This window comes from Scophthalmus maximus, chromosome 2 (assembly GCF_022379125.1).
Source record: "Scophthalmus maximus strain ysfricsl-2021 chromosome 2, ASM2237912v1, whole genome shotgun sequence".
Taxonomy (NCBI): Eukaryota; Metazoa; Chordata; class Actinopteri; order Pleuronectiformes; family Scophthalmidae; genus Scophthalmus; species Scophthalmus maximus.
Window position 1 is genome coordinate 31,357,123 of NC_061516.1, and position 15,003 is coordinate 31,372,125.

Sequence of the window (15,003 nt, forward strand, 5' to 3'; positions counted from 1 at the left end):
CTATTCATATTCGATACAGCTTCTATCGGTGTGACAGGGTTTCGAAGGAAGACACGCTGCGGAAGGAAACGCCGATTGCGGAACTCTTCTAGCCAGGAACCATATTCCCTGCCCGGACCGTTCCGCGGCGCGACAGCGGATCTCGTTCCCTCAGGCACCAGAGAAGGGCCCATGTGGTGTCAGCGAGCGGCCGCACACTCCACCTCGCTACTCACACTGCACTCGGTCCTTTCAGGACGTGAATGTTCGCATAGCGCGCGTTTCTGAAGATGCTGCTCGAAGCGCTGGACGGAGATGGGACGGTTGTGTTCACAGCCGCTGCCGGTAAGAAGGGAGGAGGCCGGCGGAGGCAGCTAGCTACAGCCGCCGGTGTCTTACATGGCTGTTCTCGTTAGCATGCGGCTGCTCACAGCGAGGACTGAGCTCGTGTTACCAGCCACCTCAGAACTCGGAGAAGCTTTGAAACGACTTGTGTTCGTTGTGATTGTGATCTACGTCTTCTTTACTGTGTTAGCCGAACACGCTCAGGTTGACAGCAGCTGACGTTTCATAACGTCTGAGCACCTGTGGCTGATGAGTCGGACCTGCTTCCATTGACACACGAAGCTCCTCCTCCACCTGCAGGAGCCGGTGACGTCAGTCAGCGTCGAGCTCGTGACGTCAAAGTTTATCTGAACATATCAGAACAAGAGTTGGACGCATGTCTGTTACATTGGCCTGGTTGTACATGTATTTGACTGTGTTGGCATCAGCAGGTGTAACATTTGAGCCTCCGTTCAGTTCAAATCAAAATGGTAAAAAAATAAATCGAAATCATATAAGGCTTGTTCACCATCTCCAGATATCGGTTTGACCAAAGTGGTCACATGACATGCAATGGGTGTACAATTTACAAAAAGTACAGCTCGTCCCAACTTCGAATTTAGTGAATTACGTGGATTTTGAAAGAAAGCAAGTTTTGTCAGATTAGTAAAGTAATGAGGTCTCAGCATGGAACGGCACACGCCAGGCGGTACATGCACCGGTTTGCTGTTCCGTTGATCGTATGGCGATATGGGGTTTCTGATCATCGCAGTCCTGGTTTCACAACTGTTACACAATGTGTCCACGCACGCACACACACACACACACACACACACACACGCTAATCCATAGTCCGTCTACCGCTAATAAACAGATGAGCCAGAAGAAACTGCTGAACAAATGCCAAAGACTTATTTGAGCTATCTTGGAGACAGTGTATCCATCACTTTACTTGAGTTCGTTGTTAACTGTATAATGTCCTGCTCAGTACATGTCACCCTCTCTACTCTTATGTTTTAGTCCAAATCTGACGAGGACCAGTTTTGTTTTTTCTCACCTTCCTCCCCCGTCTTCAGCCTCTGTGCAGGTCCAGGTGGAGCCTGTGGGTCGGTGGCTCGAGGCCTATGTGAAGAGGAGGAACAGAAATACGTCTGCCTCCTTCCAGGAGCTGGAGGAAGAGGAGGCGTCGTCTGAGGAGTCGGAGGATGAGGAGTTTCAGCTGGAGGAGTACCCGATGCTCCGAACGCTCGACCCCAAAGACTGGAAGGTATTAGTCCAGTAACAACTCTGTTCTATTTGTAGACTATGGTAAATAGACGCAGAGAGTCTTTAACCTTTGTCTTGTCTCCTGTATGTCAGAATCAGGATCACTATTCTGTCCTGGGCCTCCCACACCTGAGGTACAGAGCCACACAGAAACAGATCAAAGCCGCCCGTGAGTATCTTCTCTCCTCCGCTCTGATGGATGAGTTTCTCTAGTTGGTGGTCAGAAGTTGTTGGGGTCATATTCTCTGCGGTTTCTCCACAGACAAAGCGATTGTGTTGAAGCATCATCCCGACAAAAGGAAGGCTGCCGGAGAGCAGATAGTGGAAGGAGACAATGACTACTTTACCTGTATAACTAAAGGTATATAATGCTGCTGCTTCGTTATCAGCACTAACATTATTTGTTGTGTCTTTCCAACTCACGTTGCTCTTTGTCTCTGTTTAAACCTCAGCGATAGAAACCCTGTCGGATCCCGTGAAGAGAAGAGCCTTCGACAGTGTCGATCCGACATTCGACAACGCCGTGCCTTCAAAGAGCGAGGCCAAAGAGAACTTTTTTCAAGCCTTTGCTCCTGTTTTTGAGAGAAATGCAAGATGGTCTTCCAAGAAACACGTTCCCAAAGTCGGAACCATGGAATCCTCTTTTGAGGAAGTGGATAATTTTTACTCTTTTTGGTAAGAGGTGTTTTTTCGTGGTCACTCTCAATAAAAACGAATGGCAAAGTCAAACTGATAATCTGTAAATGTTTGACTGTTACAGGTACAACTTTGACTCATGGAGGGAATTCTCATACTTGGACGAAGAAGAAAAGGAAAAGGCTGAATGGTGAGCTCCGGTCAATCGCAGTCATCCACAGAACTGAACCAAAATGAGTGTTGCGTTTGGACATGTTCTTGTTTTGTGCTGCAGTCGAGATGAGAGGAGGTGGATAGAGAAGCAGAATCGAGCCTCCAGAGCTCAGAGGAAGAAGGAGGAGATGAACAGAATACGAACACTAGTTGGTACAGTCCTGCAGAGCCAGCACCATTTTAACACACAGCTGAAAATATCACCAAGCTGCACAAAGCCCCAAAATCTCCACCAAGGTGAAACGGGTCAGTAACCCCCCTATTTCTTCACTCAGATACTGCCTACAGCTGTGACCCTAGAATAAAGAAATTCAAAGAGGATGAAAAAGCCCGGAAGGAATCTGAGAAGAAGGCGAAAGTTGAAGCCAAGAAGAGAGAGCAGGAGGAGAAGGATCGAGTGAGTCATTCACAATCACACTGACAACACCGCAACATCCCAACTTTTCAATCTCATGTTGAATAACACTTTACAGAATCATGTATTATTTGGATGACGTGTAAAAACTGGTCACTTCTGACAGATGTGTAAGAAGTGGTGAGTTTCTGTGATATGCATCCGTCGTCTTCTTGTGTAAAGACAGACTGACGATCTGTGAGTCCACCTGCCAAACGTCAGTGAAATCAGATTGGTTGCTGTTGACAGGAAGCATCTGCTGATGTGAATAACACCTCGCACGAAGAAAAACTCAGAAGATTTGTGTTTAAGAAGAATGTCAAAGTGTTGCAAAGTCATCTCAAAGGGTTTAGATACTTCTATGGAGACTAGTTATGTCTGTGCTTCCTTCAATAGAGTAGCCCAGGGTAAAGGAATCAGTTGAGCAGGTTGACATCTCTGTGCATACCAACATGACGTTAGGGTGGAGGGAGCAATTGCCTCTGGGCGTTGGGTGATGCAGCAGGACATTGACCCTAAACATCAATCTACGACAGACTTAGTGTTCGATTAGAACATTTGTGTTGGTGCAGTGGCCCAGTCCGACTCCAGACCTCATTGAGACGCTGCAGAACGTCCTCAAGAGAAACTGTTCACATGAGACATCCTGATAATGTCTGAGCGGAGAGAACATGGTGGGGCTCTGATCCATGACTACAGAAAGAGATTGTTTGAGGCCATTTAGAACAACTGTTCACTTAGATTTTCCACCAGCACCAGAGAAGGTTTAATGGGTATGTGCAGTGAAGACACAAAAGATTCAAATTCTAGTTTGTGTATTATTATCTTAAGACCATTAACATTGTACACCTTGATTCATTAGAGAACCAGTGAATTCCACAGGGGTTGTTTACAGAGAGAGTTGATGAAGAGGGATGACATACATACATACACATTACTCTTTTGAAGGATCAATCTATTGTTTATGATCGTTTCCTGGGATTTGTTGACAATAAGAGAAATAAATATAAATCATGTAACATATCCTATAAGACTAGGAAATATATTGTCTCCAACTATGATTTACTGACTGCCACACAAAAAAGGAACCAGATCATCGTTGTTGTTGCTAAAACGTCTGTCGTGACAAGGATGCATATCTAACGGATCATCATCATCACAATCATGTGACCTGTGCCAGGTTTAGGGCTGGATGACTCCTCAGTTTGCTTTAGAATTGACGTCATCGCTGTCCCTGTGCGTCCGACAGGCCCGGCAGGCGGAGCTGGAGGTCGCTCGTTTGGCAAAGGAGAAGGAGGAAGAGGAGGCCAAGCAGGCGGCCCAGCTGGCCAAGAAGGAGAAAGATATCCAGAAGAAGGCCATCAAGAAGGAGAGGCAGAAACTCCGGACCACCTGCAAGGTAACACACGCCGTCTGAAGCAGTGGTGTACAAGTACTCACATGGTGTAACCCATTCCCCCCTCTCCATCCCTCTCCTCTTACTCCTCGATCCCTCTGCTCTTACTCCCTCCCTATCCTCTTACTTCCTATCTCCTTATACTCCCTCGATCCCTCTGCTCTTACTTCCTCCCTTTCCTCTTACTTCCTCTCTCCTTATACTCCCTCGAACCCTCTGCTCTTACTCCCTCCCTATCCTCTTACTTCCTCTCTCCTTATACTCCCTCGATCCCTCTGCTCTTACTTCCTCCCTTTCCTCTTACTTCCTCTCTCCTTATACTCCCTCGATCCCTCTGCTCTTACTTCCTCCCTTTCCTCTTACTTCCTCTCTCCTTATACTCCCTCGATCCCTCTGCTCTTACTTCCTCTCTTTCCTCTTACTTCCTCTCTCCTTATACTCCCTCGATCCCTCTGCTCTTACTCCCTCTCTCCTTATACTCCCCTCCATCTCTCTCGTCTTACTCCCTCTCTCCTTATACTACCTCCATCCCTCTCCTCTTACTCCTCTTATTTTTTCTTTATAATGTACTTGTAAGTTGAAATAAACATAATAACAAGTAAAGTATAGAATAGACACTGGTCTTCATGAAGTTATATACACCCCCCCCCCCCCCCCCCACAGAACTGGAACTATTTTGGTGACAACGAGGCAGACAGCGTGAAAATGATGGAGGAGGTGGAAAAGCTCTGTGATAGGCTGGAGCTGACCAGGTACGGTCAAATTGGAGGAATCTTACTTTTCAGCAGACCAGGACCTTAGATGTCATTTATACAAAAATCCTGTGGATGTGAAACAGTATTTTATGGTGCTTTTGTTCCAGTCTGCAGTCCCTGAATGAAACCTTGGCCTCAGGCTCAAAAGAGGACAGCAAGACGGCCGTGGAGAAGCAGGTAAAAAAAAAAAAAGAAAGGTTTTTATTCAAGAGCCAACACAGGAACGATCACCACCTCAGGTGGGGACGTCAGGTATTTAGTCCACACGCGTGAACAAAGGATGTGGTGTTTGTTCCCTCAGGTGCAGGAGGTGAACGCCCAGCTGCAGAGGGAGAGGGAGGCCGAGGTCCAGGCCAGGCAGGCGGCTCGCAGCGCAGACCAGGCCAGTGGAGGAGGTGGAGGAGGCGGCGCTGGAAAGGGCTGGAACGAGGAAGACCTCCAGCTGCTCATCAAAGCTGTCAACCTGTTCCCTGCTGGGACGAACGCCAGGTAGACTAGGCCCTTTCACTGTTTATTGTTTATTCTGATAAAAGAAAAAGAAATAATCCAGATTTTTGTTTCTTTCTCTCCAGATGGGAAGTTATTGCAAATTATATGAACTTGCACTCCACCAGCGGCATGAAGAGGACGGCCAAAGACGTCATCAACAAAGCCAAGAACCTGCAGCGACTCGGTGAGCTGAACAACCGTTTAATCATTACTAGAGGTTGTTTAAATGAACATAACCAAAGTTTAGTTATTTAGAATGTTTGTTGTAATACGTAGCTTTTTATTTTAGAATCCAGTACAACGTGAGGGTGATCTTCTGTCAACAGAGTATACTCATGGTCTTATTCTTAACATGGCATGATTTTATTTAATTTTATACTGGAGAAAATGCCCCTTACAAATCCTTTCATCAAATGTTTTCTGCATGTAAAACTAAAAGTAGTATAAGAAGATTCATGTGGAGATGACGTATCTACTGGCAGCAACACAACTTGAAAGAGCAGATCATCGTAGGCATGTAATAATTAATATTTCGTTTTTTAGATTTAGACTTGAAGGACGTCTTTTGATTCAAAAACAAATCTTCCATTTTTTCTTTCTAAACAAGATCATCTGTATTTTGCAATGACATTTCTTACGATGTATAAGCATATAAAGGGGAATCTAAACTACAAAACATGATAAAATCAAATTGCAAATACAACAAAGTCGGACTCTGTTCATCAGCTCAACAGCCTCTGATTGTTGATTCCTATTATGTTCCCGTCAGATCCACTGCAGAAAGATGAGATCAACAAAAAGGCCTTTGAGAAGTTTAAAAAGGAACACTCGACAGTGGCGCCCACCATAGACAACGCTGTGCCCTCGGAGAGGTTCGACGGTGAGTGGAAAGACAAATTCCTCTAGTGGTGTTTTTTGTTTCAAAGAATTAATTGTGGAAGAAATGGACCAAAATCAATTTGCGCCTGGAACACTTGAGTATCAACAGATGTAGTTTCTGTTGTTAATGCCGTTATACCTAGAAACGTTCACCAGACACCATAGCTGTTTGTTCCCCTCAGCCTCTGGTAGTGACGGTAACGTTGCATCCTGGACCACCGAGGAGCAGAAGCTCCTGGAACAGGCCCTGAAGACGTACCCAGTCAGCACACCCGAGCGCTGGGAGAAGATCGCTGGGGCCGTCCCTGGACGGACCAAGAAAGACTGTATGAAGAGGTACAAGGTAAGACGGTTGCTGGTCTAGGATGTCCCCTGAGTGTAGAAGCTGGTTAAAGACGTGTTGTAGAGAGGGAACTACTGAATGTCTTTGTGTTTCTCTCCAGGAACTGGTGGAGATGGTTAAAGCCAAGAAAGCTGCTCAGGAACAAGTTGCAGTCAAGAGTAAAAAATGACAAGAACCACAAACGACATTAGTATCTGTGTTATTTTAACATTAATGTGTTGCTCTTTATTTTATAATAAAAAATTAAAGGAGGAAAAAAACATACAGACATGAGACTTGAATACTTTGTTTGTGTTTCATATGCTGTACAGTACAAAGGTCATCGGTCCTCAGGTCCTCATCCAGAACATTCCACTGCGGATCTGCTTGTAGTCTGGCAGTTGTTCAATTGGACCTGAGACAGAACATATATATATATATTATAACAACATTGTACCCAGCAAAAGTTCAAAGTGTGTGTGACCTGTTAAAGTAAAAGAAATGATGTCCAGACCGACAATAACAATGAAACAAATGTTCCTTTAAATCCATTCACCACAACTACAAACTAGCGAAGCCACTGATCATTTGGTATTATGATGTAGAGTGGATTTCTAAAAACAAATTAAACTGTTGGGATCCAAAAGTTGGAGTCCCCTTGATGAAATGAAAGTCTGCTGCTTCAGCAGTCATTCAAGGTCAAATGTAGTTTTTCAGTTCAGCGTCTCTCTGATCTCAAAACGATTCACCACACCTAATGAATTCATGACCTGTGTGAAGTAGAGCAACATTTCCTCCACATGTAATCTCTCTCACAGAGCAGTTAGAACTCTCACGACTCCAGTACATACTGGAGAGCTTTGTCTGCTACAACATTTACATTAATATATGACAATAAATGTATTGAAAATAACAAAAAAGTCATCAACATACCAACTGCAGCGATGGCAGGAGCCTTGTTGTAGATGTATCTGGTGCACACGTCCTTTATGGTCTGAGCATCAATGGCCTGTGGAGAGGAAACAACACAATGTAAACTGAAACACTTTAGAGCAGCAGAACTTTAAACTATAAACTAATGTAAAATACGAAATGTTTTCACAACATGATGAATCGGTCTGGTCTCTAATCTGAGGAGTCATGATCAGACCTCCATGGAGAGGGAATTAGACTGGTGTCTTGATTCTTTCATACGATATTAGAATTCATTGAATCTGTGGTTTTCTTAGTGGCTGGTTTGATATTTAATGTGGAATTGACAAAACTATCCACTCACATCGATCCTGGCCTCCAGCTCATGCAGCGGGATCCTGCGGCTGTAGCACAACATCTGTCGGCCAATGTCCTCGCAGATGGGGGTGGATCCTGGAGACAGAAACGGTTCAAAACCATGTGACGCTACATGTCCCTGATCATCCGCGTTTACTCACGTGGCCTCGTCTTACCGTCCAGGTGCAGCAGCATGTTGGTCTTGAGCAGATTCTTGGCACGAACCACCTCGCTCTCCGTCACACTCGTACACAGAGACATCCTGTCGGATGAGCACTTATGACATTTTCATCTGTATCAAACCCTCGGTGCAATGCAGCTGATTGTCCTGTGTGTGTGTTGGTACCATTCCATCTGGGTGAAGTGCATCATGTCCCTGATGGTGCCGGGCTCACACACCATGTAGAGCCCCCACAGGCCTGTGTCAGTGTAGCAGGTGTTGAAGGACTGGAAGCTATGGCACAGGTTCCCCTGAGAGGCCATCTGGGCCAGTTTACTGGACAGGTTCTGGATCCACAGGACAAAACCCCGACAGACGGGTCAGAACACTGAGTCGGACCTGTGCTGTGTGTGATGCACTTTATTCTCACACTCAAACTGTCTCTTCTTTTGGAAAGCGTAGATCTCAACAGGCAGGACCATGAAATAGTTTAGTATGAAACAGTATGAAATTACAGAAGGGAACAGTCAATAGAACTAGCAGCCAACCAATTGTGTGTTTGGCTTTCAGGTTTTAATGATATGATCTTACTATTCTAATATAAAATTATGTTACAAGCATGTTGCTGTCAAAACAAAAGCCTCAATTCCCAAGACGTTTGCACATCAATAAATCTCCCAAGAAAATGTTTTGGAAAAAAAGAAACACTTGAATTCAGAGCCGGTAGGGTCAGGGTAAGCATCCTGAAGGAAGAAATCTGAGCTGGCGATGAAATGGGAGTAGAGTCACTTGCACTCACCACGCCTCCACCGAACGAGCGGTCCCAGTTCCCGATGAGCGTGTTTGCCACCATGAGGGGGATGGTGTCGGGGTGAGACCAGCCCACCGCCTCCACGGCGATGGCGATATGGGCCAGGGGCATCTTGTCGTCACGCACACGGATCTGAAGCAACAGCAGGACACATTCAGTCATTGCACTGGTATCAAGTCAAGACTTAGCTACAACACTTTCAATATGCAATTATGATCATGTGTGGTGTTGGCATTAAGATTTCACGTTACCTCACTTCCTGTGAAGAGGCAGGCAGGAAGTTCCGGAGCTTCACCTTGATATCTGCCAGGAAGTTTTCCAAAGTGATACTTGGCCAAATCAATGAGCTCATCGTGTGAAACTCCTGAATAAACAAAGAAGAGTTAGGACTGTTATGATCAGATCATGTTTTCTGTCTAACTGACACATCAGAGAGAGGAGAAGCAGCTCGGACCTCCTGCTGCAGCCAGCACGATTCTGGGGCCTTTGTAGTGAGTAGTGATGTACTCCACCAGGTCGCCTCTGTTGATGGTCCTGCATCACGCGCACAGACACACGCGCACACACACACACATCATAGAGTGTATCACGGAGAACCTCACACCACAGCAGCTGTGTGTTACAAAATTAGTGTGTGGTCTCACTTGATGTTCTCTGTGGGTCCCAGGATGGTCCTGCCCAGAGCCGTAGTCTGATAGGCCGTGGCGTGCAGGTAGTCGAAGACCACTTCCTGCAGATTGGTCTCCACTTCCTGCATCTCTCTGAGGATCACACCTCGCTCCCGCTCAATCTCCGCCTCCCCCAGCGTACTGTTCTGGATGATGTCTGCCAGGATCTCCACAGCTTGGCAGAAAGAAACAGATGATGGGATGTTCAGTACATTCACCGTGGTATTTTACTGCCATACCTCACTGAACATTTATCAATTTCCGTCTGTGACTTCCTACATGGGTTTCATGAGTTTTTCTAAAGGCGGTGTGAGTGAGAGATTCTCCAGGACTGACTGACACTTTGCTTCATGAAAGTATCATGTCATGTCAGTAGCACTTTGAGATTGCTGTTAGCAATGAAAAGTGCTCTATAAATGAAATTAATTATTATATTATTAAATTATTGTCTTGTGTCTGCACTGCATTCTGGTCAGTTGAGGGACCGATCATGTTAAAGGGGCAGGAAGGGATTTTGTTGTGAACTTACTGCTCTGACCGGGCCGTGGACCTGGGTCCTCCGGTGTGGGAGTCAGACACACTACCCACGAGGCCAAAACCGCGGAGTTGCAGTGTCACATGCCAGGACGTCTCATAAGGTGTCGAGTGATGGTAACGAACACAGCGTTGTGTTTTTTTTGTTTTTGAGACGAAAACACCGACTTTTTTGTCGGCGCACACACAGAACCGACAGCTGACAGACGGTGAGGAAATATTCTCTGATTTGCTTTAGAACCGTTCACTGCCCCTTGAAGTTTAGTTGCATAGAAAGAGGTCTCCGTGCTTCAACCATAATAAATGAGGCAAATATGGCAACGTGATTGTTGATTCCAGAGGGAATCCCTCAGCCTTTGGTTATCAAATCTAATATGTCATTCTTTACAGACATGGATGCTGTTGTTCATTTTGACAGTCTGACATTACCGTACCTCGTGGCAGGTCCTTGGAGAAAGCTTTGGCGTAATACACGGTTTGCTCGCGGGACGTGTAGGCGTTCAGGTGAGCCCCCATGTTCTCGATCTCCAGCTCCAGATCCAGCTGGGAGCGTTTCCTTGTGCCCTGACACATACACACACCTTTTAATATGTTTGCATTGTTAAAAACACGTGAATTCATTTTCTAAGTCGTTATTACATTTACATAATATTTTTTTTTTAATTTTGTCAGCCTGAAGAATTCCACGCTGAAAGGGCAGGTCACCAAAACCAAAATGAGCCATGTCCTTAATAACTGCTGCATATAGTTTAAATAAGAACCGTTTAAAGACGAGGTCAGGGCAACCACCTCACCTTAAACGCCATATGCTCCAAAAAATGCGCCGTGCCATTATTTCTCTCATTCTCGTAGCGACTGCCGGCGTCTATCCAGAGGCCCACCTGAAAGAAGTCGGTCATCAAATTATACAGATAATATCTGCTCCTACTGTACCACAACTTCAGCCAGACACCTGGGGTGAGGCTACATTCTGTCTTGACAGAGCTGAACTGAAACAATCCCTTGGAGAGGATCCTTTAAACACATGACACATCCACTGTGTTACATCATCTAAAGCTGAGGCCTCTGACTTCTTATAATATTGAACATGTACACAGTGAAACAAAACAACAAAGAGCAGAATGAGACTCTTCTCTAAATTGGTTGAAAAGATGAAAGACATTACTTATGATAAAAATGCATCAATATATTTATTCTGCATGGCAATAGATACGATTTGAGAGTTCTTTTTTTTCTTCCATGGCAAACAGAGAACTCACTTTTTCATGTTTGGGTTTTTAACCATAATGCAACCTGTGACAAAGACCCCAGACATTATATTTGAAAGCATCCTTACTTCCTGAGCCCAAAACATTTGCACAGAACGCAGACTCGTTTAAATGAAGCAGTTTTCAGTTGTGGCCCTAACCCTAAAAAGCTGTCATGATGATCACAATAAGGCATTTCAATATGGGTTTTCCCATAAAAGAAGTCCATCATAACATCCTGCTTTTCTTTGGCTAGAAATAATAAACGGGAGGTTTGTGTGTGTGTGTGTGTGTGTGTGTGTGTGTGTGTGTGTGTGTGTGTGCGTGTGCGTGTGCGTGTGCTGGCTCGGACTCACCGTGCAGGTGGTGAGCCCCGCGTCCTCGGAGGCCACGCGGAGCCCGTTCTCCAGCGCCGTCACCCGGGTCTCAGGGACGTTCAGCGCCACCTGGTGGGCGGCCTGGGTAGCCCAGAGTCTGTGTGGCCCGGCTGAGAACTGCAGGTCGAGCACACACGGGAGTCACGGTGAGTCATGATGACACTTCTCACACACTGAGGACACAGCTGATTATACCACGTCGTCGATAAGTGTTATGACACAGTTACAGTATCACACGGGTCAAACTTGAACCAGTCCTGGAAGAGTCCATCTTGTTGCGGCTGTTAGCAGACACGAACCTGACAGGCCACGCGAGAGCTTCTTCTCCGTCAGACTACACCGATAACTGTCATGTACCACAGAGGAAGTGTTATATCACAAATATCACTTTGGACATGTTCCTCTTACCCCATGTAAAGAGTTCCTCTTCAATCTCTGTAGGAGAAATCTCCCACAAGATGTGAAACGCTGTAAGGACGCCGCCATATTGTTTACCTATCAAACTACGCATGCGCCGTTCTCATCGACGTAATCAGTAATCGCCGGAAACGGTGAGATGAGTTTATTACTAAATTAAAATCCTCAAATACTATAGTAAAAAACCAAAAACACTAAAATCGCAACAACACAAATAACGGTTAACATTTATATGAATACAAATATATACATTTGACTAATTATTTACAAACTTTTACCATTTTCTACTATTCTTACAGCTTTGCCAACTCCTATCATACAAGAAGTTCCCATAAACATATGAATATGACAATAAGAAATGTCAATCATGTTTCTTTTCCTCAAAGTTTCTCTCTGATATTATGATAATGATGAATAATTACATACCCCTAAACAAATTCTTAATGTCAAAATGACATCTGCAAATCAAGTCTGTTGTGCAGTGACTACACATTTCTATATAATGATCAGATCATTCGTAGATAATAGGTCATCACTATCATAGTCAAGACAGTTATATACTTATGTACTTTATTGATGTTTGATTTTGTTCATTATTTTACGAAGAAAGAAACAATTCAATTTCAAAAAAACTTTTCTACTAACATCTTCTCCCTTGGTCACATTTATTTTGAAAGGGGTGACAGTCGGAAAGCGGAAGCCTGGCTTCAGCCTAGCGCGAATTTTCTTCCTTGAGTCTCTCAACTTTGTCTGTGTATCGTCCGCCTCGTCTCAGCGGGTCACGGCGAGTGGAAGAGCCGACGAGACCCGAGGAGCGGTCGTCAGAGAGCGGGGAGTCCGAGTGCCTCTCGTCTGCCTCTCTACCAGCTTGAATGAGAACTTCTGTGCTCTCGTTAGCTTGTGCTGCTGCAGCTAGCTGCTGTCGCTAATCAGCGGCCCACACTTGAGCCGATGCGTCGGAGCCGCAGGCGTCACTCATCTGAGCCGTGATTACAGACGAGCGATGGCGGAGCGCGGAGATGTGATGGTCGGTGATCTGGAGGACGGGGAGATCTCCGAGTCCGGCTCGGACGCGGAGATGGGGACCGCAGCGGCGGAAGCACAAGGTCGACCCCTGGTTCCTCCTGCCTTCAGCGGCCAGTCCTTCCAGAACAGAGCCGCCGCCCAGGCCCCTGCCGCCGCCTACCGCGGCGCCGGTGGGACGGTGGAGTCCAGCGACAGTGACCTGGATTCGTCGGACGAGGAGGCGGCAGTTTGGCGCCGGAAGCGCCAGAAAGTGTCTCCACAGCCTCCCGCCTGCACCGCCCGCCCGGGGCCCACGCGCCTGCCCGCCCCCAGCGCGACGGGAGGCCGCAAGGTGAACAACATTTGGGGCTCCGTGGTGCAGGAGCAGTGCCAGGACGCCATCACTGCAGAGCTCGGCATATTTGGCATGGAAGGTGAAATTAGCATGTCCAGCAGAAATGTGGAGACCTATAACTTTGTCCTGGCTCGTAAGCTGATGGAGAAGGAGAGGCAGAAGGAGATGCTGTCAAAGGATGAAGGAGAAGTGACCATGCTGGACACCCAGCTGGAGGAGTACATGCAGGGCCGGTGCTCCGAGGAGGGGCCGGGAGGTGATGCGAAGAGGAAGAGGCCAGCCAAAGACCGACTGGGCCCCAGGGCCGAGATGGACATCAAGGGCAGGTATGAGATCACAGAGGACGACCCGGAGGACAAAGTGGCAGATGAGATTGCACACAGGCTGCAGGAGCCCAAAGCAGACCTGATAGAGCGCATTGTCAAAGTCGTCGGAGCCAAAAAAGCCATAGAACTGCTCGGAGAGACGGCCACGCTGGAGGAGAGCGGCGGGGTGTTCACCATGGACGGCAGCAGGCGGCGGACGCCTGGTGGGGTGTACCTCAACCTGCTGAAGAACACGCCCAGCGTCACCAAGTCCCAAATCAGAAAGATCTTCATCGAGGAAAACCTGAAAGATCACAAGAGCAAGAAAGCTGCTCAGAAGAGGAGGCGGCACCTGGTGGCCAAGAAGATGAAGCAGGCCATCGGCACGCTGAACCTGCAGGAGCACGACGACGTCTCCAGGGAGACCTTCGCCAGCGACACCAACGAGGCCTTGGAGTCCCTGGAGGACGCCGCGGACGAGGAAGAGGAGGCTCAGGGGGAAGCTGCTGTGGGGACGGAGGACACGGCTGTGGTCTACAACTCTGCAGACCTGGAGGTCTTCTGACGGCCGAACGCTCAGAGGTCGGAAAGAAGACCACTTCACAGAACTGTATGAGCGATGAGGCTTGCACGTTAGCTTGATTTGTGACACGAATGTTGTTTGCCTTTAATTCAAATTCTGAATCATCTGTTTGTTTTTCATTTCTCTCTATAATGTTCATGATGGGAAAGAGAAGTTTTGAGTTATTAAATTTGTTTATCGGCATCTGGAATGTTAATAAAGTTGACTCCTTGAGAGAAAAAGAATATTTAAGGTCACTTTTTTTAATCTTTGCGATACAGATTCATTCCCTGATGTTTGAAGATGTTGGTGCTGAATATCATGAGAAGTACGTTTTTATAAATCTAGTGGAGCACAGGTAATGTTCAGAGGTTTGTCCACTAGGTGGCAGAAAACTCATTCGCAAGGACTCAACCTCATGTTAAGGACAACTAAAGAAAGTATTGATTACGTACAATGAAGTCAAAGCAGAAAAAAACGATCTGAATAATACATGTAATGAAAAAAAGCACTTAAAAACATTGGTAGAGGAAAATGAAATAACGTTTCTACGAATAGTAGCAGTTGCACTACACTCAAATATGAATGATAGTGATTTGAAAATGGATATCGGAACAATACCTTGTATCATCAGTGACAG

At 46.2% G+C, this 15,003-nt stretch overlaps 3 protein-coding genes across 3 annotated transcripts; 2 read left to right on the forward strand and 1 right to left on the reverse strand.

Annotated features, from left to right (window-relative positions):
- The first annotated feature begins 123 nt into the window (after nucleotides 1-123).
- dnajc2 (DnaJ (Hsp40) homolog, subfamily C, member 2) lies at nucleotides 124-6,942 on the forward strand. Its single transcript, XM_035624379.2, has 16 exons — nucleotides 124-324; nucleotides 1,380-1,570; nucleotides 1,663-1,738; nucleotides 1,832-1,930; nucleotides 2,022-2,244; nucleotides 2,330-2,395; nucleotides 2,480-2,571; nucleotides 2,694-2,815; nucleotides 4,062-4,211; nucleotides 4,872-4,960; nucleotides 5,071-5,140; nucleotides 5,265-5,452; nucleotides 5,536-5,636; nucleotides 6,222-6,332; nucleotides 6,514-6,674; nucleotides 6,775-6,942. Exons 1-16 carry the CDS (start codon nucleotides 270-272, stop codon nucleotides 6,841-6,843), a joined length of 1,863 nt encoding a protein of 620 aa, XP_035480272.1. The 5' UTR covers nucleotides 124-269; the 3' UTR covers nucleotides 6,844-6,942.
- pmpcb (peptidase, mitochondrial processing subunit beta) lies at nucleotides 6,874-12,282 on the reverse strand. Its single transcript, XM_035624380.2, has 13 exons — nucleotides 12,128-12,282; nucleotides 11,699-11,836; nucleotides 10,890-10,976; nucleotides 10,530-10,659; nucleotides 9,538-9,736; nucleotides 9,348-9,427; nucleotides 9,145-9,257; nucleotides 8,882-9,025; nucleotides 8,269-8,429; nucleotides 8,099-8,184; nucleotides 7,930-8,018; nucleotides 7,587-7,662; nucleotides 6,874-7,068 (listed from the first exon to the last, which is right to left on the reverse strand). The coding sequence occupies exons 1-13, from the start codon at nucleotides 12,203-12,205 to the stop codon at nucleotides 7,004-7,006; spliced, it is 1,446 nt and encodes a 481-aa protein (XP_035480273.1). The 5' UTR covers nucleotides 12,206-12,282; the 3' UTR covers nucleotides 6,874-7,003.
- Nucleotides 12,283-12,810: 528 nt separating this feature from the next.
- On the forward strand, nucleotides 12,811-14,610 carry phax (phosphorylated adaptor for RNA export). The gene has a single exon (XM_035624383.2). The coding sequence runs from the start codon at nucleotides 13,140-13,142 to the stop codon at nucleotides 14,364-14,366; it is 1,227 nt and encodes a 408-aa protein (XP_035480276.1). The 5' UTR covers nucleotides 12,811-13,139; the 3' UTR covers nucleotides 14,367-14,610.
- Nucleotides 14,611-15,003: the final 393 nt, after the last annotated feature.

Coding starts and splice junctions, on each gene's coding strand:
- dnajc2 (XM_035624379.2), top strand. CDS start 270: ATGCTGCTCGAAGCGCTGGACGGAGATGGGACGGTTGTGTTCACAGCC. Junction 1,571..1,662: donor TCGACCCCAAAGACTGGAAG/GTATTAGTCCAG, acceptor CCTGTATGTCAG/AATCAGGATCACTATTCTGT. Junction 1,739..1,831: donor GAAACAGATCAAAGCCGCCC/GTGAGTATCTTC, acceptor GTTTCTCCACAG/ACAAAGCGATTGTGTTGAAG.
- pmpcb (XM_035624380.2), bottom strand. CDS start 12,205: ATGGCGGCGTCCTTACAGCGTTTCACATCTTGTGGGAGATTTCTCCTA. Junction 9,258..9,347: donor CGTGCTGGCTGCAGCAGGAG/GTCCGAGCTGCT, acceptor TTGTTTATTCAG/GAGTTTCACACGATGAGCTC. Junction 7,069..7,586: donor TCCTGCCATCGCTGCAGTTG/GTATGTTGATGA, acceptor GTTCTGTCTCAG/GTCCAATTGAACAACTGCCA.
- phax (XM_035624383.2), top strand. CDS start 13,140: ATGGCGGAGCGCGGAGATGTGATGGTCGGTGATCTGGAGGACGGGGAG.